This window comes from Saimiri boliviensis, chromosome 7, assembly GCF_048565385.1.
Source record: "Saimiri boliviensis isolate mSaiBol1 chromosome 7, mSaiBol1.pri, whole genome shotgun sequence".
Taxonomy (NCBI): domain Eukaryota; kingdom Metazoa; phylum Chordata; class Mammalia; order Primates; family Cebidae; genus Saimiri; species Saimiri boliviensis.
The window spans coordinates 89,353,236-89,378,448 of NC_133455.1; the positions used below are offsets into that span (position 1 = coordinate 89,353,236).

Genomic DNA, 25,213 nt, shown 5'->3' on the forward strand with positions numbered 1-25,213 from the left:
TGGCAACTAAGTTTGCAAACTCTCAGGAATAATGTCATTCTAAAGTAGTACAATGAATTTGATTCATCTACATCTAGAAGAGCGTGAAATTTTAGTTTTTAAGGTTGTGGATGGCAAGGCTGATACTAACAATCACGTTTATCTAAATGTATCTTAAAAGTTAAGGTCATGGCCGGGTGCAGTGTCTCATACCTGTAGCCCCAGCACTTTGGGAAGCTGAGGGGAAAGGATTGTTTGAGCTCAGGAGTTTGAGACCATCCTGGGCTACATAGAGAGACCTGGCCTCTACTAAAAATAAAAATTAAAAAAATCAGCTGAGGATGGTGGTACCCACCTGTGGTCCCAGCTACTGGGGAGGCTGAGTTGGGAGGATCACTTGAGGCCAGGAGGTCAAGTCTACAGTGAGCTATGATCATGCCACTGCACGCCATCCTGCATAACAGAGGTAAGACCTTGTTTCAAAAAAGCAAAACAAAACAAAAAGAACAAGTAAAGGTCAAGATGTAGTTTTCTGGTTTATGCCGCTCAGAGGAAGGTGATACTATCAGCCAAAACAGGGCATATGGGAGCCAGAATTCTTACGACATTAGAGTGTGCATGTTTGCAGAACCACTGAGTCATAGCTGTACATAGCAAGCATTTGGTGTCTACCGCACTAGATGATGGGGAGCAGATAGCAGAAATATAGTCTGTATTCAGGGAACACACAGCTTCATCCAGGAGACAGTCACTATAAAATGAGGACTGTCATGGTGGTGGCGGTCAGGCTGGCCTTGGAGAGAAAAATGCCTAAGCCACCTTGAAAACATGTGTCCCAGGACATAGAAGAGGGCCCAAGCAGTAGGGGGATCGGCACGTGTTATGGCACAGAGGTGACAGAGCAGCAGCGTCTTCCGAGGAGAGCATGTCTTTGTAGTATGGTGGGAGGTCGGCAGTCCTGTATATAGTTTATAGTTTGAATTAGAAACGTATGAGGGAGGTCAAGGCTGGTGGTGATCCTAGTCAAGGCCTAATAGTCGTTTGATAAATCCCTACTGAATGAGTGAGAGACATGCATGGGAACAGCGTGGGTTTTTGACTCAAATCTCACTTCTTCAGTGACCTTGAACAAACTCCTAACTTCTCCATGTAGTCATAATAATAGCCAGTGAGAGTAGATATGGAGAAATGGAGCTTTTTTTCAACTTATCACAAGATCTTCAAATCTGTTGACGTGTAATACACATCACTTTTCCAATAGCAGCAGCATCCTTATTTGAGAAGTAAAAGATCTTGGTTTATTGTATGAACCTTTTCATCAACTCTCTTCTGGTTCTCATTCCTAAGCATTAATGGCAGAGAGCCACAAGGCTTATTTCCTTTTGCCTCATCCTCTTTTCCCTTGCTGCTTCATTTATTTGGTTACTTACTAGTTTTGCCTCTTTGTATTTTGTGGCATTTCATTTTAGTAAACAAGAGAAGTAACTTGTACTTTGGGAAGCTGAAGGGAAAGGATTGCTTGAGCTCAGGAGTTTGAGACCAGCCTGCGCTACATAGCAAGACCTGGCCTCTACTAAAAATAAAAATTTAAAAAATCATCTGAGCATGGTGGCACCCACGTGTGGTCCCAGCTACAGGGAAGGCTGAGGTGGGAGGATCACTTGAGCCCAGGAGGTCAAGGCTGCAGTGAGCCGTGATCATGCCACTGTATTCCATCCTGTGTAACCCTCTTTTGAGCTCTGCCTTACAATCCTCTGTGAGCGGCCATTCCATTTTCTGAATGTGCATGTGCATGTGTGTGTTTGTGTTTGTGAGGGCGGTTAAAATAACAAGTAGTTTCTTATTTGGTTTATAAATATTTGGTGAGACCTTAGTATGCTTGAGGTTATGATAGAGAAATAAAATATCTAAGACAATATATCATGGTTGAAGGTGTTTAAACATTTTGTGGTTTAACTATATGGATGAAAAAACTGAAATGTTTTATTATGGAAAACTTTAAGTATATAAAAATAAAGATAGGATACCCAGTTGGGTACAGTGGCTCACACTTGTACTCCCAGTACTGTGGGAGGCTGAGGTCAGCAAATTACTTGAGCCCAGGAGTTCAAGACCAGCCTGGGCAACATGACGAAACTCTGTCTCTACAAAAAATACAAAAATTAGCCAGGTGTGATAGTCCCAGCTACTTGGAAGACTGAGATGGGGAGATTGTTTGAGCCCAGAGAGGTTGAAGCTATAGTGAGCCGTGTTTGCGCCACTGCACACCGGCTGGGGCAACAGAATGAGACTGTTTCAAAAACTATTCATATAGATAGACAGAATAATATAGTGTACCCCCACATACCACACCCATTTTCAACAATTATCAACTTATGGCTAATATTGTTTTATCAACATCTTTACCTTTATTTTCTTTTGTTTTATTTTAAAGCAAATTCCCAATATTGTATCATTTTATCCATAAGTATTTTGCTACTTGTATCTAAAAAATAAAGAAATAAAGACTCAAAAAAGATAACTATAGTAACATTATTATAGTAACCTTAGAATGACAGTAATTTTTAAATCTCAAATACACACTGTTCAAATTTCCAGTTATATCATCCATTCTGTACTTTTTTTTACAGGGTTTTTGGTTTGTTTGTTTGTTTGTTTGTGGTGAGGGGGAGTGTTTTGAAACTGAGTCTTGCTCAGTCACCCAGGCTAGAGTGCAGTGGTGCTATCTCAGCTCAGTCTCCTGAGTAGCAATCTCAGCTCCCTGGATTCAATTGATTCTCCTGCCTCAGCCTCCTGAGTAGCTGGGACTACAGGCACATGCTACCATTCCCAGCTAATTTTTGTATTTTTAGTAGAGATGGGGTTTTACCATGTTGGTCAGGCAGGTCTCGAACTCCCGACCTCAAGTGATCCACCCACCTCAGCCTCCCAAAGTGCTGGGATTACAGGCGTGAGCCACTGTGCCTGGCCTTATTTTACAGCTTAAAGTCTCCTCAGGAGGCTGAGGTAGGAGGATCATTTGAGCCCAGGAGTTTGAGGTTAGCCTGGGCAATATAGCCAGACCCCATTTTATTTTAAATGTGTGTTGTAACGTTAGATATCTCTGTGGCTACCAATACCCCCAACCTTTTCTGGTTTCAACACTTCCCCTGCCCTTTCCAAGTGATTCTGAATTAATTTTCTAGGAATGTTAGAGCAGATTGGTGGTGAGAAGGCTAATGGAGTGGGGATGAAAAAAATATGTGATGACAGATATGTAGCAGAGAACCAGAAAACAAGGAGGGTTGTATTTAAGAATCTCCAAAATATTGCAGACATAAGGACCTATAGTGGTTGAGGGTTAAAGGGAGAGATTTGTTGAATTAAAACCTGAATGACTTCTTCAGAGCTGTTATGTTTGGATTAAAAGTAAGAAGCTGAGGCGTGGAGAGAGGAATTCTGCCCTTATTTACCTTGGTACCAATTCCCACCTCATCTGGGCAGGGCTTGTTGTCCCAAGGAGGAAAGACAGGCCTCGGTGTGTGTGAGTCTAGCGATTGAGTGTGCCTTAGAGCCACTGGGAGGGCTTGGAGAAACACAGATTGCTGGGCCTGGCCCTGGAGTTTCTGATTCAGGAGACTTAGGGTGGGGTCCAGGGATTTGCATTTCTTTCAGTCTTTTTTGTCCCCCACTTAGATGGAGATGCGCTTTGTCACTCATGCTGGAATGCAGTGGCGCGATCTCAGCCCACTGCATCACTGCAACCTCCGCCTCCTGGGTTCAAGTGATTCTCCTGCCTCAGCCTCCCAAGTAGCTGGGACTACAGGCACACGTCACTATGCCCGGCTAATTTTTCTATTTTTAGTAGAGGCGGGATTTCACCATGTTGGCCAGGCTGGTCTCTAACTCCTGACCTCAAGTGATCCTTCCACCTCAGCTTCCGGAAGTGCTGGGATTACAGGCGTGAGCCACCATGCCTGGAGGGATTTGCATTTCTTACTAACTCACAGATGATGCTGCTGTTCCAAACAACTGACCTGCTTCTCCCTTTTGATCTGGTTTGGGTTTTGTTTTAAATTAATTTTTATGAGTACATAGTAGGTATGTGTCTTTATGGGGTACATGAGACATTTTGATACAGGCATACATCTCATAGTAATCACATCAGGGTAAATGGAGTATCTGTCACCTCAAACGTCTACCACTTCTTTGTGTTATGGACGTTCCAATTATTTTAGTTATTTATAAATGTATAGTAAGTTATTTTGATGTAATTTATAAATGTATAGTAAGTTATTGTTGATGGTTGCCACCCTGTTGTGCTATCAAATGTGCTGTGTTTTTAAGATAGTTTCTCTTTGCTGCGATTGTATCGCTGCAAACATTGGCAATCGTTGCGTAGTTGATTAATCTTCTGAAACTGCTTCTTGGTGAAAACAAAAAACTAAGCTGTTGAGAAAGGTATGAGTAATTTGTGTAAAACATATTCTATTTTCATAATGACCACAGAATACGCTGGTGTTCTACCAGCCTAGACAAACGTATGTGAACTTTCTCTCTTTCACAGAGATTTCTTTGAAGTGTCTTCGTCTCAGTGAATTGTGTCTATTTGGGTAAGAAGTTCAGGGTTCTCTTTCAAACCCAAGTATTTTACCTAAAGAAAGCTGAGAAAGCTAGGGCAAACGTTATTCTCACAAAAGTTTCAAAGAAAGAAACTTGCCGATTTTCTTACGACCGTTCTTTTCTTCACAGAAAGACTGGGCAGCGAGCCCGGCCTAAAACATCAGTTAGTCAGCAACCCAGCAAAAAATTATGGTGTCCTGCCAACGCTTTAGGCACCACACCCATGCCCGGAACTTTCCTTGATAGTTTACCCCATTCAAATCCACTCTAAATGGGTCCTGAGCAACTCGAAATACACCCTAAACATACATCTGTTGGGTGTTGTTTTTTTTTTACTTTGGTCTCTTACTATAATATTTGAATCTTATCCCCAAGAGCTTGCTTATCTAAGACTTTCCTAAATTTATTTTTATTAAGCCATTGGAATAGGAAACCATTAGCCCGAGGACTCCTGCAAACAGAGCTCATTTCACTGTCTACATCACCCAACAAATAAGAGGCTTCTCCAGTTAGAACTATGACTTTGAACCCCAGCTTCACTCCTTTGTTGTGGTGGTGATTAATATATTTCTTGGTACTTTTTTCTTTAGCAAGTTATTCAAAGAAGCATATATTAGCCACTTAGAATCCAGAAACAAATTTGCTACTTTGTGAGAATTATTAGATGGTGAAGTTTTTTATTCTATAGGATTTTTTTTTCTTTTTTTTTTTTTTTTTTTTTTTTTTTTTTGAGACAAGGTCTTTATCACCCAGGCTGGAGTGCAGTGGCACAATCATGGCTCACTGCAGCCATGAGCTTCTGGGTTCAATTGATCCACCCACCTCAGCCTCCTGAGCAGCTGGGACTACAAGTGCATGCCACCATGCCCAGCTAATTTTATATTATTTTTTGTAGAGACAGGGCCTCACTATGTTGCCCAGGCTGGTCTCAAACTCTTGGGCTCTAACAACTCTCCTGTCTTGGTCTCCCAAAGTGGTGGGATTATGGGTATGAGTCACTGTGCCTGGCCTTGGATGGTGAAGTTGTAATTTTCTAAGTGGTTTTGTCTACCCAAAGAACTAAATTATAACTAGCAGGTTTCTGGGTAAGTAAAAAATGAGAAGTAATGGAGCTGCATATTCTGAGCCTTTTATTTTGCACCATAGGTTCATATAATTGGATTATTCATGGTCCTTGATTTGTGACATATTATCATCATGGTCGTGGATACAGAGGTCCAAGCATGTCCAATGTCATTCATTATTATTTAGTTTATTTTTAAAGTGGGATTTTTCTTTCCAATTTATAACAATCAACTTCTCTTTACTAATTTTACAAATACAAAAGTTTTATTTGGAAAGTCATCCTAGGAAAGACTTGAAGAAATAAAGAAGAGAACTGATAAATGATGCATTATGAAAAAAATTACCACTCTGAATAGATCTTAATTGTCTGGATAATTCTGGGAACCAGTGTAGATTACATGAATCAGAATTTTCTCTTTCTGGGGAAAGTGTGCTGGAATACTTAAAGCTGATAACTTTAAATATTAAAAGGACATTAATTCTCTGTTATTTTTAGATCACCAAATGCAATGGCAAAGGGCTCCCTGAAATCTTGGATAGTTAAAAGTTGGGCTGGCATGCATGGAATTACAGAGAGGGCACCAATCACATCTGCCTCAGTTAGAAGCTAAACAGTATTATTAATGCATATGTTTCAAAGCCATTCCCGATTAAATGTGTTCTAAATGAATTTTATGCTTTCAACATTTAGCCAACAATGAATGGTTCTTTCTTGGTTAAAATAAAGAACTTAAATGGGATTGACATTGGGATTCTTAATGCCTGACAAGTTTTAAAGGCCATTGCATAGTTTGATGAGTTTTGGTAAATGTGTAAACTTGTGTAACCTATATCCCAATCAAGATATTGAACAGAAATTCTGCTGGTGTCTTTCAGTCACTCACAATTTCCTGAAAGTAATTATTGCTCTACTTTCTATTATAGGTTGTATATTCTTAAATTTCATGTGAAAGTAACATGGTCCTTTCTGTCTGGCTTCTTTTGCTCAGCATAATGTTGCATGCATTATTTGTTCCATCTTTCTACTGTAGAATAATATTCTATTTTTTAGAATAATATTTCATTATATTAGTTATGTGAGGAAGCCTAAGGAATCTTTCTCTCAGAAATGTTTTTGAGGATTTAAGAAAGTCTTTTTAGAGACCAGGGGATTTTCTAAAGCTTTTTTATTTAGCCTTTTCATTTTTAAAAATACGTTGACCTAGCCCTGAAAGTTAACATAGCTTTATCAACACAGATGCCTGCTAAATTAGGCTGCCTCTGAAATAGTTCAAGCCATCGGCAAGGCAGAATTTTAATAAATAATGGACGATCTATTCTTAGTATTTTACCACTTCAGGTTTCTGTTTCTTGTTCTTCTGTGTAGTTCTTTAAAACCCACTCGAAGTTTATTAAAACTGATTTTGTGGCCTTGCCTGGTAAATGTAACATGTAGACTTGAATGTATATTCTGCATTTAGGTATTTTGTTCTACGTTGAATTGGATCAAGATGGTTGATAACGTTGCTCAAATCTTGCGTGTTACTCAGTTTTTTTTCCCTACCTTATTTATCAATTCAAAAGAAGGTTGAAAAAGAACAAATCATAGATGGGACAAACAGAAAAGAAATAGCAGGGCAGTAGACTTAAATCCAGCCTTATTGGTAGACTTAAATCCAATCAGAGCAATCATATTTATATCATTTTAAATATAAGTGGATTAAATTTGTCTAATTCTCTGTTAACACTATCAGTTTTTGCTTTACGTATTTGGAAGCTCTGTTATTAGTTGTACAAACATTTGTGCTTGTTATGACTTCCTGATGAATTAACTCTTATCGTTGTAAAATATCTTTCTTTCTAGTCATACTTCCTGATTTGTGGTTTTTAATATACCCACTCCTGCTTTCCTATGCTTACATACGTATGTTATCTCATTTTTCATCCTTTTACTATTATATTTCTTTATATTTAAAGTCTCTATTAACAGTACATAATTAAGAATTAAAAAAATTAATCCGATGATCTCTGGCTCTTATCAGTGTTTATTCCATTTTTATTTAATGTAATTTTTTAAATGCTATTTTTAAAAAAATTATTTTATTTCAGTAGCTTTAGGGGTACAAGTGGTTTTTGGTTGCATGAATGAATTGTATAGTGGTGAAGTCTGGGATTTTAGTGCTCCTGTCACCTCAATAGTGTACATCGCACCTAATAGGTAGTTTTTGATCCTTACCTCCCTCTCACTCTCCCTGCTTCTGAGTCTCCATTGTCCATTATCTCCATCTCCATTTGCATATCCATGGCTTAGCTCCAACTTATACAATATTTAATCTGATTATTTATATGCTTCAGTTTAAGTCTACCACCTTGGCTATTGATTTTTCTTCTCCTCTGTGTCCATTGTTCCTTCATTTCTGCCTTTCAATTTAGTAAAATCGAGGCTGAGGCTGGAGTATTGTATGAGCCCAGGAACTCAAGATGAGCCAGCTGGCAACATAGTGAGATCTTGTCTCAAAAAACAAACAAAAAGTAAAGATTCTGTAAATTTATATTCTCCACAGCACTTGGCTATGTGAATATTTTTAATGAATTGGTTATAAAACTTTATCATATTGTTTTAGATTCCTCATTTATTAATGATATTAAGCATCTTTTCATATTTTTATTGGTTGAAAACATTTCTTCTGCCAAATCATATCATCAGGCCTCCCATTTTTTCTTTGATTTCTAGGAATTCTACACATGGAATATTACTGAACTGAACCACTTTTATTGGACTGTTTTTAAATTATTAGAGAAATCTTTGGTCTTTGAGTCTGTCACCAGTCCCTGGCTACCTATTTAATTTGCAGAGTCTTTCAAATTGGGCCCCCTTATCCTACTCCATTTTTTCCTTAGCACCTACCACCTTCTCCATGTTACATCTGTGCTTATTACTTGCATGTACTGTCTTTTCCTTACTAGTACATGTAGGCTGCTACCTGATAAATATAGAGATTCAGAGTTAGCATTTTGAACTTTCATAACAATTTAACATTGTCATCATATTTTTATTAAATGAAGGGATTGGTCTTCAATGAATTGGGAAAATTTTTTAAGAACTAGTTCTTCACTACTTTGAAAAGCATGGTCTAGGTTGTCCCGTACCTTCACGTAATAGCATTTGAAAGGCTCATTGAACAGAACAGAGAAGAACTCAGTAATTATCACACCTGTCGGACTTGAAAAAGTGTTTATACTCTACACAAAATATCGTTGCTAACAAAGATGAATTTTTTTTCTAATTTAATGAGATTGTATGTTTTTCTAACATGGGCATTACTTTGTGATATTGGTATTCCCATGTTTATAGCTGAGCCAGGTTCGTGTCTCTTTGTTTTGTGTATACACATATACAAATGTATCTATATAAAATGCTACTTTTTAAATGAAAGAGAATGCAAGCCACTTAATTATGTAATTTAGCTTAATCCTTTAGGCTCTCATTTTTCATGTTTTGAGTTTCCCAGACTGGAGTGTGATTATTAAATGTGTGTTCTACATCTTTGAATGGTGCACTCACTGAGTGTGTGAGTACATTTTTTAGAATGACGTAAGTTCATAACCTAACTGCTTAACTCCTTGTTTGCTGGGTAACTGTAGACACATACCTTGAGTATTTTCATGCTGTACTATTTCCACGTTAAATGGTAGTGATATTTTTCACATTTGGAAGTGAATAAAGTTCTGGAAAATCCTTAGGTGAAATGACCATAAAATCAAAATAATATTTTACAACAATTATATGGCATTATGTTAGAATGAATGCATAATTGGGAACTAATCCAAGAAGCTGATACCAGAACTGTAAATATATTTGTGAAAATAAAGTGGTGAGATTTGGCTGCTTGGAAACAGAGGGCAAAGGTTTCTGTGAAACAGCATGCCCTTTATTTCCCAGGTATTGACTATATCACAGTATTGATAATGTAGTAAGAGCTTTATCCAGGTCTGTTAGGAGAATCTACTGGGTGCTTAATCTGGTACCTGAAATGCACTAGTGAATGTTGAAAGTCACATTATCTTGACTTTTTCCTGTCAATGACCAAACTTTTTGCAAGCATTGTCTCAATATAATTTTTAACAGGTAAACCAATGAGTAGATTGGGACATAATTTCAGCATAAATTCATCTTCAGATAGGGTCAGGTAAATAGAAATTATGTATTATAGTGGAAGTTAGACAGACCCTAGGTTAGAAACTGAACTTTGCTATATTTGCTTTGCTGTGTTTCCATGCAAAAATCAAATATCTTCGATCCTCATTTATAAAATGGAGATGAATTTACGCATTCTATTGGGTTGTTGACTGAGGATTATGGATAACTTATGTAAACGTGTGGAAATCACTATCGGCACTCAGTATGTGATAGCTATGGCTCCATTACAAAACGTTTAATATCATTAGGGGTGTATATGTGTGTTTGTGTGTGTTTCTGTGTGTGTGTGTGTGTGTGTGTGTGTGTGCGCCCACACACAGGTACATTTAGTATATGTGTTAATGAATCATTTTCTTAGACAAATCTTAAGCCCTTATACAGAAAGTTAAAAAAACAAAATTAAGAGAGCAGAGATCGGGTGGGGCTGGTAGAGGGAGAAAGGAGTCTTGTCTGGCCAGTGCTTGTCATGGCCCTCAGCAAGCTTCCATGGTCATCCCTGTTGCCCTTTACGGAGGCCTAGAGTTCTAGAGAACAGCATGGAAACCATGCTAGTGGATTTTAAACACCCCAAGTGCAAGAATGGAATCTTTTTATTAACTGATTCAAGTATCACATGTGGTCTTGTGCTACAGTAGGTGATTGGCCACAACTTACTACCCCACTACTGAAGTTCTTCCTTCATATTTGACTACACAGCAGTTATAATTTGAAGCTGAATTAGCAAACCCACTAGCAAGCTTATGTCATTTAAAGGATGTAATGATGACATCATTTTTTTTTTTCAGATCTAGGTTGTAATTTGCCCCTGAGAAATAAGAAAATGATGAGTGATGCAAGTGACATGTTGGCTGCGGCGTTGGAGCAGATGGATGGTATCATAGCAGGTAATCTGCATCCTGTGAAAGACGGAGTCACAACATTGACTCTGCTCACTTGGCTTTTTCATTACAGCTTTCATATTATCTTCTCACTTTATTTTCATTCTTTAGCCCTGTGTCTTTTGCTTCCCTTAATTTCATTTTTGTTCCTCTTTTCCATTTTCTGCAAGCATTATTCTCAAACATTATTTTAAAATATCAAAAAATCCTAGGTTTCTAATCATGGGTAAAGAATCTGCATCTCAGGTGGTCTGGTGTAGGTGGTCTGTGGACCATACTTTGAGGACACCCCATAACCATGAACGTTCTGATCTGTTTCCTTGAATTCAAAATTAACTGTCCACCAATGACGCTCATATTTTTTTAATCTTTTGAGACAGAGTCTCGCTCTGTTGCCCAGGCTGGAGTGCAGTGGCATGATCTCAGCTCACCGCGACCCCCACCTCCCAGGTTCAAGCAGTTCTCTGCCTCAGCCTCTGGAGTACCTGGGATTACAGGCACTGCCACCACACCGGGCTAATTTTTTTATTTTTAGTAGAGATGGGGTTTCACCATCTCGGCCAGGCTGATCTTGAACTCTTGACCTCATGATCCCACCCCTTGCTCAGGCTCCCGAAGTGCTGGGATTTCAGGCGTGAGCCACCATGCCCGGCCATATCTATTTTTCTTTTAAGAGAGGAGATCTTGGTCTACTGCTCAAGCTGGAGTGCAGTGGCTATTTACAGGCATGATTGCCTATGAATAACATGCATAGTGCAGTCTTCAAATGCTGGGCTCAAGCAATTGTCCCACCTCAAGTACCTGTGATTACAGGCACACACCACTGCACCCTGCTTATTTACATCTATTTACCTTCCCAACTCTTTGCTAAGCTTCCAGTCCCTATCTCTAAGTTCCAACTAGATATCTCCCCTGAAATGTCCTGCAGGCATATCAGTATAATCATTTAACATATTAAGCTCATTATCTTTCCTCAGAATTTACTCTAATAGTCTTTATCTGGGTTCATTTCATAACCCTTCATCCACAGATTTTCTAAGCCAGAAATCACTTGGTTCAGTATTGGTCCAGAATGGACCAGCTCTAATATTTGTATTTTCTGATCTGCCACTTTGTTATCCATCATCCCCATGAGGCCAGAACACCTCACACCAAAGCCCACCAGGCTCTTTTTCTTTCTATACCACATGATTGGCCTCCTTGTTAGGAATTGGACCATTGATATTTACCATCAACTATATGATTTTAATTTTTGCATCACATAACGCTGACTTGGAGAGATTTATGTGATTGAATTCTCCTTTTTCTGTTTCTTTTGATTGTTCCTTTCTGTGACTAGACTGGTTTACCGCCCTTGGCTTTGATGTTTTATCTAACATAAATCCCATTGCTGTCTCTGTGATTTTGTTTAACTTAGGTTCTAAGGCCCTGGAATATTCCAATGGGATTTTTGATTGCCAATCTCCCACCTCTCCATTCATGGGAAGTTTGCGAGCTCTGCACCTTGTGGAAGACCTGCGTGGATTGTTAGAGATGATGGAAACAGACGAGAAAGAAGGCTTGAGATGCCAGATCCCAGATTCAACAGCAGAAACGCTTATCGAATGGCTTCAGAGTCAAATGGTAGGTGTCTGCCTGTTATAAATTCTGTGTATGACTCTTTTGTTGCTTATTCCAAAATTTGGAACATAGAATAGCTGATTAGAACAAGAAAAAAAGTATGGGGCAACAGATGTGCTCTCATTTTATTCCTTAAGATATCTTAATTTTCTTTTGACTCTAAAGATAACTTTTAAAAAAGTGCTGTTAGTGTACATTTTCTAAGTACCAACAACAGGTCACCTTATTCTGCCCATAAAAACAGACTGGCTTTTAGAGTGTGCCTGAGTGATCTATTGTGGCTTAAAACAAATAGTCCTATAAGGGAAAGAATCTTGCACATAATAGATGATTTCTCCGTCATATTGGGTTATTCACTATAAAGGACCAATGGCAATTCTAACTGGAAAGCGTAATGAAAGACATTCAAAAAGCAACAGGGGTTTACAGCAGTATTTAACATGAAATGCCATCTAGTGGTTTATAGCAATCACTTCAGTTCCAGTTCCCAAATTAAATTGTGCAGCTGGGCCTTTAACCCATTCATGCCTAGTGTTCCATTATTGGAATGGTAAGCTTGTGAGAGTTATTTATATCCTACTTCTCAAGGTTATCGCCAAGGTCTGATTTTTCACACAAAAAAATTGTAGCCTCCAGCATATATGGGTTAATGGTGTTATTCACTGAACAATGAGGCCTCTTTCTAGGCGTCCTTCTCAAAAACTGCCTGTGTGACAGAGCTACCCTTTATTTAGGTGTAATGGTAAATACTGTGGTTTTAATCTGCAATGAACATGTAAAATCTAATGAATGTCACAGAAACAAATTCAATGGAGGCGAAAGGAAAGGAGACATTTTCTGCTTAAAGGATATTCAGTTTTCAGAAGATGCACTAATATGCTTATGAGTTAACTGTGTTTATATAAAAACTGATGAGAATTATATGAAAGAATCATGATCTACTTTTGGATCTGTGGTAGACAGGAAAGCTGCTTCCTCTGGGAACCTTTAGAGTGCATCCTACAGCTAAAACATTTTCATATGATTGGACACAAATACTGGTGCTCCCAGCCAGTCCTGTGCTGAATGCTCAGTGTTCCCACCTTGTTTACCTCTACATTTCTGAGTGCAGATAGTACAATCCATCCTTTAGCAGTGGTGCAGCTACACAAACCTGACAATTGGAGATATCTTGCTTGTCAAAACACATAATGCCTTACTATTGTTCTGTGAATTTCCCCTCCAGAGATTTAAGGGTCCAGGTTTGCTGATTTCCTTGGGAATTGCTTCATGCTCCCAAACTGGTGTTTCCTAGCATATTCCTTAGTCTATTTCAATGTCCTATCTCACACCTTCTTTACTCCATGTTCTTCTGACCATTTAGCATGCAGCGAAAAAGGAATTTACTATTGTTAGAAGAACCTGTTCCTAGCCCACACCCAGAGGCCGCCAATGACAATAGTAGCCTAAGTGTACCTGTAGTTCAGTTTTTGACATGTGTCTAAAACATTTCCATTAGCATGTGCTTAATCCGTTCTGTGAAAGTATTTCAGGAAATGATAAAAAGCAGTGATGATTACATGTGAATATAGGTTAGATCTTGACACTCACTCCTTTTTCAGAAACTGCCAATGGCATCACATCTTAGAGTAAAACCCAAAGTGCTTACTGTGGGTTGCAAGGCCTCACAGGATTTGCTCCCCATGACTTTCTGACCTTATCTGTCATCACACATCTCCTTTTTCACTCCACGCCAAGCACATTGGCTTTTTCACTGATTCTCTAACATGCCAGGTACACTGGCCTCAGGGCTTTTGCACTGGCTTTTCACTCTGCCTGGAAAGCACTTTCCCCAGATACCTGTATGGCTAGCTCCCTCACATTCTTCTGGTATTTACTCAAAAGCTGTGCTCTCAGTGAGGCCTTGCATCACCACCCTAGCTAAAATTATACCCATTTATTCTTTGTCTTACACCTTCCTGCTTTATTTTGTTCTCAGGATTCACCATTTTCTTATGTGCAAGGTACTCGTGATATTTATATTATTTATTTTCTGTCTTTCCAATTGGAATATAAGCTTCATGAATCTGATTTTTGCCCTTTTTTTTTTAAAAAAATTACGGTATCCTTGGTGCTTAGAACAATGCCTGGCTCAGTAGTTACATTTGTAATGAATGATGTTCCATGAATGATAAAGCAGAATGCACATTTGAATGAATGGGAGTTGTTTTAAATTTATTCCTTGGATAAGGAACGGCTTGTTGATCTGTGTTTTTAGTTGCTATCTTATTATTTAACATTTTAACCTTGAGAATCCACAAAATGACAAATATTTTACAGAACTAATGATTCCCTTTTTATCCTAAAAGTAACAATATCAAAATAAATTAGATGTAGATCTAGAGAGATGTGTTGTTGCTGTGAAGTTTATTTCTGTCTATCGAACTTATTTATATGTCTTCTTCACCTTGATCCCAACCTTCCAAATTAAGTGTGTTTTCTTGATTATGCAGAGAATGACAGGATGAAAGAAGAAAGACAGCAAAAGGCAAAAGCAAAGTAAGGAAAGGCGAGCAGAACTGGACGTTTGGCGCCGTAACAGCATAGGTGTGAAATCGAGTTGTCACTACCTGCCATGATAGACTTTATTTTAGAACCAAAAAGGAACTTGGGCCAGCATTGGGAATCCAACAATCGAAGATTAAATGCTTATAATTTAGTGATTTGCTGGTAATATTAGATTTTTCCAATTTAATATTCCAGAAATTGGGATGTGTTTTATGATCTTAAAATGGGGATATGTACACATTTCAGCTTGGATCCATGCTCCCTTTCTCTTTCCCTTCTTTCCTTTTTTAGGAGCTTGGGAGAGGTGCAGAAAGGGAAAATAATACTTACTGTGCATAGAATTTCAGTTTTGCAAGATGAAAAGACTTATTTAGGTGGATGATGGTGATGGTTGCAACACAGTGTAAATGTACTTAATACCACTGAACTATACACTTCAAAACGGTTAAAATGGTAAATTTTACATGTGTGTTTTGCCACAATAAAAAATTAAAATTGATGATACTCTAGCATTTAAGAAACACAGAATCCTAGCAAATTCTCCCTTCATATTGAATACAGGGAAACTGCCCAAATAACAAATAGAAGAGATTATGATATTTAAAAAATGGAAGCAGTGAATTACAAGGCAGGATTGTTATCTAGGCAGTTTCAAATGCAGGCTATAGTGACAGCAGACCTGAATTTTAATGTTGGCCCTAACTCTTCTATGCTTGTATGACCTCGGGAAATGCCTTAAGCTCTGTGTCTTGGTTTTCTTGCCTGTAAAATGGGGATGATGGTTACTGCCACTTAGGATTGTAAGGATCCTTACAATTGTATGAACTAAGATCCTTACAATCCTAAGTGGCAGTAACCATCATTTTACAGGCGTATGCTGAGCACCTATCAATACACCCGATAAAAGGCTAGTCGGAAAGGTAATACTGAAGAGTAGAGCATAGAGAGTAGAGGGAAAATGTTTAACAGGATCCCTTTGCAATGAGGGAAAGAGAGTTGGGTCCAATTACGAGGGGAGTTAGGTTACAAACCCTCCATACATAGTTCACATCTTGCGACAAAAGACTACAAACATTTCTCAGTGAAGAGGAGCTTCTGCAATATTTTAGAAAAACTGAAAAACTTTTTGGAAAAAAAATATGTATCTGTTAATAATAATAGATACATACTTAAGGTTTGGTTCATCTTTAATGATGGCCAACTTCAGAGGCTATGTAATTTAAGATGGATATTAACCTTTTCATTAGTGCAACTGGGCATTTGCAGTTCTAATTATTATTTTGCTGGAGCCAGGGAGATCCCCTGGTTTCTTGTAGGATGCAGGTTATTTCTTCACTGTTAATTGTTCCTCCCTGTTTATTTCATATGATCAGAAGCTAAATATGATAAAATACCAACACTAGTGGCCTGTTACAGTGAAGGGACATTAAATGTATAAGAATGAATTTACTAGTGTAGCTGTAGGTTTCTAGAAATGAACAAATTTCTTTTAAAACTCAGAAGTGTGTCTCTTGTGGTTAGAAAACCTGTAGACTATGATGTATTTGTTTAATCAAATTAAGGCTGAGTTTTCTGTTTTGATTGTGAAATATTATAATGTGTTAAGACAGATATTAATAATGGAGAATTATTTGCTTCATGAAGCTCCAGATTTAAGAAGGCAAATGGAAAAATATGTCTAATTGCTTGAGTCAAGCAAGTAGTTGTTTACTTTAGGTCTAACTTTATAAGTTGCCCTAGAACGTTCTTATAATATTTTATTAAACTGAGGATCATGACCTGGATCCATGTCAGCAGGGGATCAGGTAGTGAAATCCCAAAGGTGTCTGACCATTTGGCAGTTTTAATTTTGAGGTCATCTGAAAATCAGCAGAAATTTTAAAAATACAAGTTTCAACAAAGTAAGTGAAATACTGATGGTGAATACTAATGGTAATACCTCCAAAACAGTCATTAGCACCCACGAGATAGGTAGAGTGTAAACAGGGAAAATGAGGTGTTCTAGATTGGCTTCTGATCTGTTAAATCATCATAATACATTCCCTCTTATTTTTACATTAAAAGTTAGATAATATTAATTCCAAATTTATATTTTTAAAAGTTGCTGTAAAAATAAAAATACTCATAACTTAGAAGAGTTCAGGCATGGGACGCACTCTCTGCAGGGCTGCTGGCTGTTCTCCATGAGTCCCCGTCCTACCACCCTCTGATCCCTGCTGCTTTCTGACCAGCTTTGCTTTTCATGTGAGCCTCCAGGAAATGTTTTCTCAGGCCTTGGCAAACAAGGTACATCTTAAGATTGTATCCCATATGTGATCACAATTATCTGAGTTATGCGGTGCCTCACTGAGACGTCCTAGCTAAAATTAAGGCAGTTTTCCCCTTCGAATAGCTTCAAGTAAACTCCCATGGAATGTGTCCACAGACACAGAAAAACGCATTGACCAAATCAGCAGAATTCCTAGTTTCCAGAGGTAAAAGATGTACTTTGCATAGAGTCCTAAACTACTGGTATTTGTTAGGATTGAATGGAAAGAGGTTTCCCTGTTCCTTTTGGAGAGTTAAAAAAGAAAAAGTGGCGAGAACAATAGAGACTCTTTTCTTGATCTCAAGTTATCCTTCCCAAAGTAGAAAAGCAATTCTTTTGCTAGATCTCTGTATCCTGTCACACCTTGCTGGCTTTCAGCAAATGTTAAATAAGTGAGTGAATGATGATATTGAATGAATGAAGTTGCTACTGTACTGGGATAGGAGCTGGGGCTTTGCTGCTAGGGAGACTGGGACCTTCTTTTCTCTGTCCTCCCCAAATTCAGGGGACTTAGGTGTAAACCTATGACTAGGGTAATGTTATATAGTCTAGACACGTCCCTGCCAGCCCCTCCGCCACACTGCGAAGCTCCTGCCCTCATTCCATCACACCCAGTGAGAGGACGGGAGCAGAGTACTGCCACTGCCTGGTTGCTTGGTTTCCAGCATCACTGATACCATGTTCTTTGACTCTTTGGACAGTAGCGGTGTAAGATGCCTGATTATGGTATTGAACTCAAATGCAATATGATTATGCTCTTCATGGCTGAATGATTCAAGTCCTATCTCAGTCTTTCCTCATAGTTCAGAGTCTAGTGGAAAGCAGGCATGCAGTAAATGTTTGCATGTGTGGCAAAGGTATAATTCTGAGTACAAAACACTGTCATAGTAACTATTTCTTTTGGTAACTAGAGCTAACGTTTATGTAAAGGAGATTTCGTGGACTGAGCCTTACTTTTTCATTCTTGATACTGAATGTTTAAAAACAGAATTATGAAATCAAGACCATGTGACAGTTTTAATAACTAGTTTAAAAATAAGTATAATGAAATTGGCTGGAATGTGGTATGTGCATGTATTTGTGTATATGTAGTATTAGTAATCCAGCTATGTTTTTTAAGATTTGTTGTCCTTAAAAAGGGGGCTGTTTTCTTTTCCCCATTTTAATTTAGGTACTAACCATTCTGATTTGGGAATATTACACTCAAAATTAGTTTCTGTTTTAGAAAATAAATAAGCATGGTTGTGGCAAATCGCTACTTGTATATTGATTTTGGATTTAGACAGGACAGCAGAGCTCAGGAAAGAACAAAGTGAAACAAAGAGGAAATAGGAAAAACAACTCTAGACCAATGCAAACCAATAGAACCCAGAAAATAAAGGAAAACACAACATGCTGTTATAAGTAAAAATAGCAGGTGAGACGCCTACCTTCCGTGAATAATAATGATTGAAATGGAATGATGAATACGTGGTGTTTCATCATGCTCATTTCTCTAATTTAAATCTATTTGAAATTTTCTGTAATAAACATTTTTTAAACAGACAGAAGGGATAGATGTTAACATTTTTTACATCTTTATGCTTGATTGTAATACTTGATAATTAAAAGTAAATTTATATAAAAAGAAGGCTTTCCACTTAGATGGTGAGGGGAAAAGTGGACGGTATGCTAATGTTATGTGTAGCACCTGCCATGTAGGGTCAGGGAATTTGTTTTCCATGTGAGATTCCTGGCTAGCTCTAAGATTCTGTAATTCTATGAGGGATAAAGCTTTTTAGATGTATTTATCTCCATCATGCCAGAAAAACCTGGCAGAGGCCATAAGTTCTTCAATTAAATCAAACTGTCAATGTTACAGTTGAGCTGGATATCCTAGCCTGACTCTCCACAGACACTATTGGTTGGATACTGTACTGTTGAAATCCCCAAGCTGATTCCAATTTCAGCTTAGCTGGATTGAATGTGGCCAGTAAGGGGTTGCACCGTGAGCTAAAGTAGAAAGGTAGTTATTTAGGCTGCTCTTCTGTGTTTTGAAAATCAGATTGACTCAACAAGAGTTTATGCTTAAATACATTGTAAATTATGTGCTCAGGATTTTCTGAGCACCATGGAAGAATCAAAAGAAGTAAGAGAGTTTCACACTGAGTAACTTAGGCTGAGTGACCAACTCGCATAAAATTATTAGTCATCTACCTGAGGCAGAGTGTGATGGAACACTAAATAGCAAGGTTTAAGACAAGACCCAGAAGGTCAGCCAGTAGAAGGGCAAAGAAGAATGGCACAATATAAGGAGGAGGAGGTAGAAACAGGTTATAGAAAGATGGATTGACCAGAGAGAGAGGAGTGGGAGGTGAGTGGAGTGGTGGGTACAAAACCCTGGGGTAGTTGTTGTAAACAAGAATGGAAGAAAACTCATTCAAAGGAAAAAATGGAAAATAAGTAGAAGCAGTGATTACAGGTCCCAACGAAACAAGAAATCAAGATTCCAAAGTAGAAGTGGAATGATGAGCTTTCAGGAAGGACTTAAGAATCAGATCTCCCAAGCCAGCAGGAAGAAAGAAAGGAAAGAGGTAAGAGGTCATATATATTATAGTATTATGCACTGAGGGAGAAAGTGTCTAAGGGAGTTCACACAAGATGACCTTAACTATTGTCCGTTACAAAGGCTCTGAGATCACCTAAACATAGTGGGAAGAGAGAGTACAGGCTTCAGGAGAAAGGAGCCCATCTAGATAGAGGTCAGCCATGGAGTGCATGCCGTATTTTAGAGGACACATAAATAAAGACCCACTGAGAAGCAAGAAGGCCAGATCAAAACCAAACATGCAATCATCTTTTATTCAACTAGTGTTTATTGAACATCTATTTTTCTATTCAACAGGCATTTTAATTATCACCCACTGTATGTCACATGCCAAGACAAGTCTACTTGCAAAGAATGCAGAGTCTATTAGAAGAGAGAGACATGGATGCAGTCAGGTCTAACCTTAGTGCATTCAGAGTAATGCCTGCTGTAATGAAGGCTCGTCTAGATGCTGTCGCTGACATGCAGTAAACAGTGAATTCAAGGAAGGCTTCACAGACCAAGCCCTAATAGAGGTGGACCTTAAGGAATGGGAAGGGAAGAAGAAAGGGTGGGAAAAGATGGTCTGTGCAAAAGGAATAAAAGTAATGTGTGAGAGAGCGTGCCATATATGGGGAGGTTTTGAGTGACCTGGTAGGTAGAACATGGGAGTTGTAGGAAGAATAGAGACAATAGGGTATTTACCTAATGGATCTTACTGCCAACATTCTTAATGCAAAGGGAACAAAATTGGCAGAAATGTAAACACGTGTGGACAGAATAGTCTTTACCTGCTTAACACAAGGATTTAACATAGGTCGCTCTTAAATTTTGCTTTATATTCCAATAGTGACTTTTTTTTTTCGTTTTTTTGAGACGAAGTCTCGCTCTGTTGCCAGTGGTGTGATCTCGGCTCACTGCAACCTCTACCTCCTGGGTTCAAGCAATTCTGCCTCAGCATCCTGAGTAACTGGGACTACAGTTGCACACCACCATGCCCAGCTAATTTTTGTATTTTTAATAGAGATGGGGTTTCTCCATGTTGGTTGGGCTGGTCTCGAACTCCGGACTTCAGGTGATATGCCAGCTTTGGCCTCCCAAAGTGCTGGGATTACAGGCACAAGCCATTGCACCTGGCCTCCAATAGTGACTTTTAATATACTAAACTACCCTTGAGCATTATGAGTGCTTATAAATTTCAATGCAGTATTGAGAAACATGAATATGCTCATTTTGAGCCAATTTCAGTATCTGTTTCTATTTGGAGCTAATTTTGGAGAACTGGTTTTTGGAACACCTCACTTCCATATCATATAGAGTAGCTTGGGAGGAAACACTGCTCTCATCTTGCTATAATTTCCCCCAACTAGAAGAAAGATCAGTTTTGTTTTGTTTTGTTTTTCCTAAGACAGGGTCTCACTTTGTTGGCCAGGCTGGAGTGCAGTGGTGCAAACATGGCTCACTATATCCTCCACCTCCCGGGTTCAAGTGATTCTTCTTCCTCAGTCTCCAGAGTAACTAGGACCACAGGTGGACACCACCATGCTTGGCTATGTCTTTTTTTTTTTCTTTTTTAAGAGACGAGGTCTCACCATGTTGCCTATGCTGGTCTCAAACTTCCGGGGTCAAGCAATCCTCAGCCTCCCAAAGTGCTGGAATTACAGGCGTGCACCACTACACTTGGCCAGTTTTGCTTTTTGTCTTCTCTAAACAGCAGGGGGTTTTCTTCCTACTTACTGAAATGTATCTATTTCTAAAATGTTATTACTTGTATGGGATTTTAAAAACAGATGCCTGTTAATGTCCATAATGAAAATGAGGAATTTAAAGCTGTGTAGGGCCTGTCTTGACACTTTCTTAAAATTGAGAACATGCATTATGCACCCTGGCTCTTTTCCAAAAAACTGCCCTCAAGAAGTTGTGTACATTTCATTTTCATGTTAGTCCCCAGGGGTGGAAGTTGTCCAGGCCACTCCATCACACTCTTCTTAATACTTGTAATTTAATGCTGGGCACTTCAGTTAACAACATAGAGAGAATTATGCTGTGGTAATTGTGGAAGTATGTGGTGAAACAGCTGATTTTAAAATTTTAATCCACTCTAAATATGCGTTGCACCCTTACAAAATTAGCCTCTGATTCTTTGTGGCCTTTGGAAAATGTATTTAGTATGCTAAAGTTTTTAGAAAAAACATTCTGAAATTTTCTTTTTCACTCGAGCTCTTGTTTTTCTTCCCTTTCGCAGCACATGACTTTTGTTATTCTAAGAATTGATACTGGAATCTGCATTTATTGGAAAGATAGAACAATGGTATCAGTTAATTCTGGTAAAACAGTAGATGTCACAGAAGATGTGCTCTAGGCAGTAAAGCTATACAGTTTGTGTTTTTTCTGGTTCTAAATCAGAAGGTATTATTTTCTTTTTCAGCTGAACCCTGGGTGGCCCCATCTAACACTTTTGGATTTCAGCTGGCTTTTATTTCTATTGTATTTGAATGAAGAATCAGGAAATTCTATTGGGATTACTTATCTTATGGTTATGTTGAGATTACAGAGACACTACATACTACATACGTTTAATGATGTTTTTAGGTTTTCTGTTCTTTGTGAGCCTCTTTGTGTGTCTCTTTCATGACTTGCATATGAGACAGCTGAGGAAAAAACAATCTGTATGTCGTTTCTCAATCTATACTTCCTTTGGCATTTATGCCTTGCATAAATATACCGAAATATGATTTTTTAAAAAAAGGGTGGGGGCAGGAGGGAGAGGAAGAAATAATAAGCATCAATATATGCAGAGCACCGAGTCAGATGCTGGGGAGGTTACAAAATGATTTATAGGCTCTGTCCTGGAATAGAAGGTAACATACGAACAAGTAAACTCACAAGAAGTTAGTAAGATCAGGACACAGAGTGTTCAAATGCAGATAAGTAAGGCTAGTGAGCTACCAGGGGAAGTCATTGTGGCCTGAGTGTTTAAGCTTTTGGAGAAAGAGATACAGACTTTGACAGCCAGAGGTGCCCCCTACTAACTCACAAAGCTTTGCCTGCCCCTGGGCATGTGTCTGCTCTCAGTGAAGAATACCAGTTTCCCCGTTCCTTGTGTGTCATTATTTTCTACTTGTTAAGAAGTGTTTAGTTTGGCGAAAACATGCCTATATGCTTAACATGCCTGTCTTACCTCTTTTGTGATAAATGAACCAAATTGCATTCTTATTTTCTGTTTGACAGTGACAGCTGTCCCAAATTCAGTTCAGGCCCCTTGGACTAAGAACACTTGTGATGTTCATTTATCCACAATGTATCATTCTTAGAGAAGATCAGCCTTACCCATATTATTTCCTTTTTCAGACAAATGGACACCTACCTGGGAACGGAGATGTGTATCAAGAAAGGCTGGCACGTTTAGAAAATGATAAAGAATCCCTCGTTCTTCAGGCAAGTGATTTTTAAATATTATTCTTTCCTTGCAGCATACTTACAAAGACTGTTTTAAATTGGAGTGGCAAATTCAGAATGCTTGCAGCAACCGGACTGCTAATAGAAATAAGCATGGTAAGTCATTCTGTACACAATAGGGAGTGCTGAGGACTGGGACAGAATGATGGTGTGTACACCCAGTTTAAAAGGAGCTGCCATTAGTCAACCTCAGCTCTTTCAGGGCCAGTCTGAATACAGGCACAATGTCATCTGATCTGGTTTTTTTTGGAGGCAGGGTCTTGTTACATTGCCCAGGCTAGTCTTTAACTCCTAGGTTTTAGCAGCCCTCCCATCTGAGCCTCCCATGTAGCTGGGATTGCAGGTGTGCAGCACCATGCTTGGCTGGATCTGATTTTTAAATATATCTTATTATATAGCAGAAATTCAGATATATGAATTTAGTATAAAATCTGAATATATATAAGTTTATATTTCTGAATCTGAAATATGAACATATATATGTAATTTTTCTGTGAATTTAAAAGTGATACCATGGCTGAGACAAAACACAACAGTGTGTAGAATCCTCCTTGTGGGCTACATTTGAGTTTGCTTCTTCATAATGTTTTAAATGTCTGACAAACATTTTTCTTTGGTATACTGAGCAAAATGAATTGAAGTATATTTACAGGGTGATGATTATTGAGGAAAAACTCAAAGATCTGCTATAAGCAGTAGAGTTGAAGGACTAACCCAACAGCTCCTCATGGACCTTTGAGTCTAATGAGTTGCCTCCAGCTTTGAACACATCTGTGATCAGTGTCATCTTGAAAGAGATCATGGAATTTGAATTCCCTTGGTCTATCTTTCTTTCTTTCCTTTCTTTCTTTCTTTTCTTTTTTGAGACAGAGTCTCATTCTGTCGCCCAGATGGGAGTGCAGTGGTACAAATCATGGCTCACTGCAACCTCCACCTCCCAGGTTCAAGTGATTCTCCCACCTCAGCCTCCCAAGTAACTGGGATTATAGGTGCACACCCCACACCCAGCTAATTTTATATTTTTAGTAGAGACGGGGTTTTGCCATGTTGACCACGCTGGTGTTGAACTCCTGACTTCAAGTGATCCGCCTGCCTCAGCCTCCCAATGTGTTGGGATTACAGGCATGAGCTACCGTGCCTGACACCCCCTGGGTTCTTCTTCTCATTCTTCTTGAAGTATCAAATTTTAATAGTTCTTAATGATTTCTATTTCAAACATTAACTTCGTTTCCTCTCTTCTAATACTATCTGCACCCTGGCCCCCAAAAAGATGACTTCTGTGCACATTCTCTTTCATAAATGGTTGAAGTAGCTGTAACCAAAAAGTATTGTACATTCCTAATCTACACTAATTTTCTCCAAATTATATAGGACTCTTTAAATTAAATAGCAACATATAAATAGAAATGCAAAGGACTACTTGTATTTCTCAGATTTTGTTTTCTTTACAATCGTATGAGTGGTAGGATCATTTCCCTTTTTTTTTTTTTTTGTCCCATTTAGAGAAATAACATATGCAGTGGGACTCAAATTCTTTCTCACTCATTGCAATATTTTGCTCTAAATACAGGTAAGTGTGTTAACAGACCAGGTGGAGGCTCAGGGGGAGAAGATTCGAGATTTGGAGGTTTGTCTTGAAGAGCACAGAGAGAAGTTGAATGCCACAGAAGAGATGCTGCAGCAGGTATGTGCCGAGGCTAGAACCAAGATGGGATTTCCCTGCCGAACTATTTGAGATGCTGCATTTCAATGTTGTGTTTGCTCTGATGCCGCAGTAAGTTTCCTGATTCTTTTAGACCAGCACATTTTAAACAAATATCGAGAGTAGCAGAGTCTCAAAATATATACATACAATATAAAGTGTTTATGTAATTAGAATCCAGAATAAAATGACAATAGGATTGTGGCTTATTTTAATTTTCTTTTTTTTTTTGCATTCAGATTGTTTCCTCTCACCCATAAGCATATGTTTTATAATTAAGAAAAAAGATAATAGTAAAAAATCTAAG

At 38.4% G+C, this 25,213-nt stretch overlaps 1 protein-coding gene across 13 annotated transcripts in view; it reads left to right on the forward strand.

Moving 5' to 3' along the window:
* The window catches only part of PPFIBP1 (PPFIA binding protein 1), a 165,467-nt gene that overhangs the window by 95,237 nt on the left and 45,017 nt on the right, over positions 1-25,213 (forward strand). For all 13 annotated transcript variants that reach the window (XM_074402965.1, XM_074402969.1, XM_074402967.1 and 10 more), the window contains exons 3-6: positions 10,612-10,710; positions 12,122-12,327; positions 23,097-23,183; positions 24,775-24,888. In XM_074402965.1, the coding sequence (XP_074259066.1) occupies positions 10,647-10,710; positions 12,122-12,327; positions 23,097-23,183; positions 24,775-24,888 (471 nt within the window). In that variant the 5' untranslated portion in view covers positions 10,612-10,646. The remainder of the gene's footprint in view (positions 1-10,611; positions 10,711-12,121; positions 12,328-23,096; positions 23,184-24,774; positions 24,889-25,213) is intronic.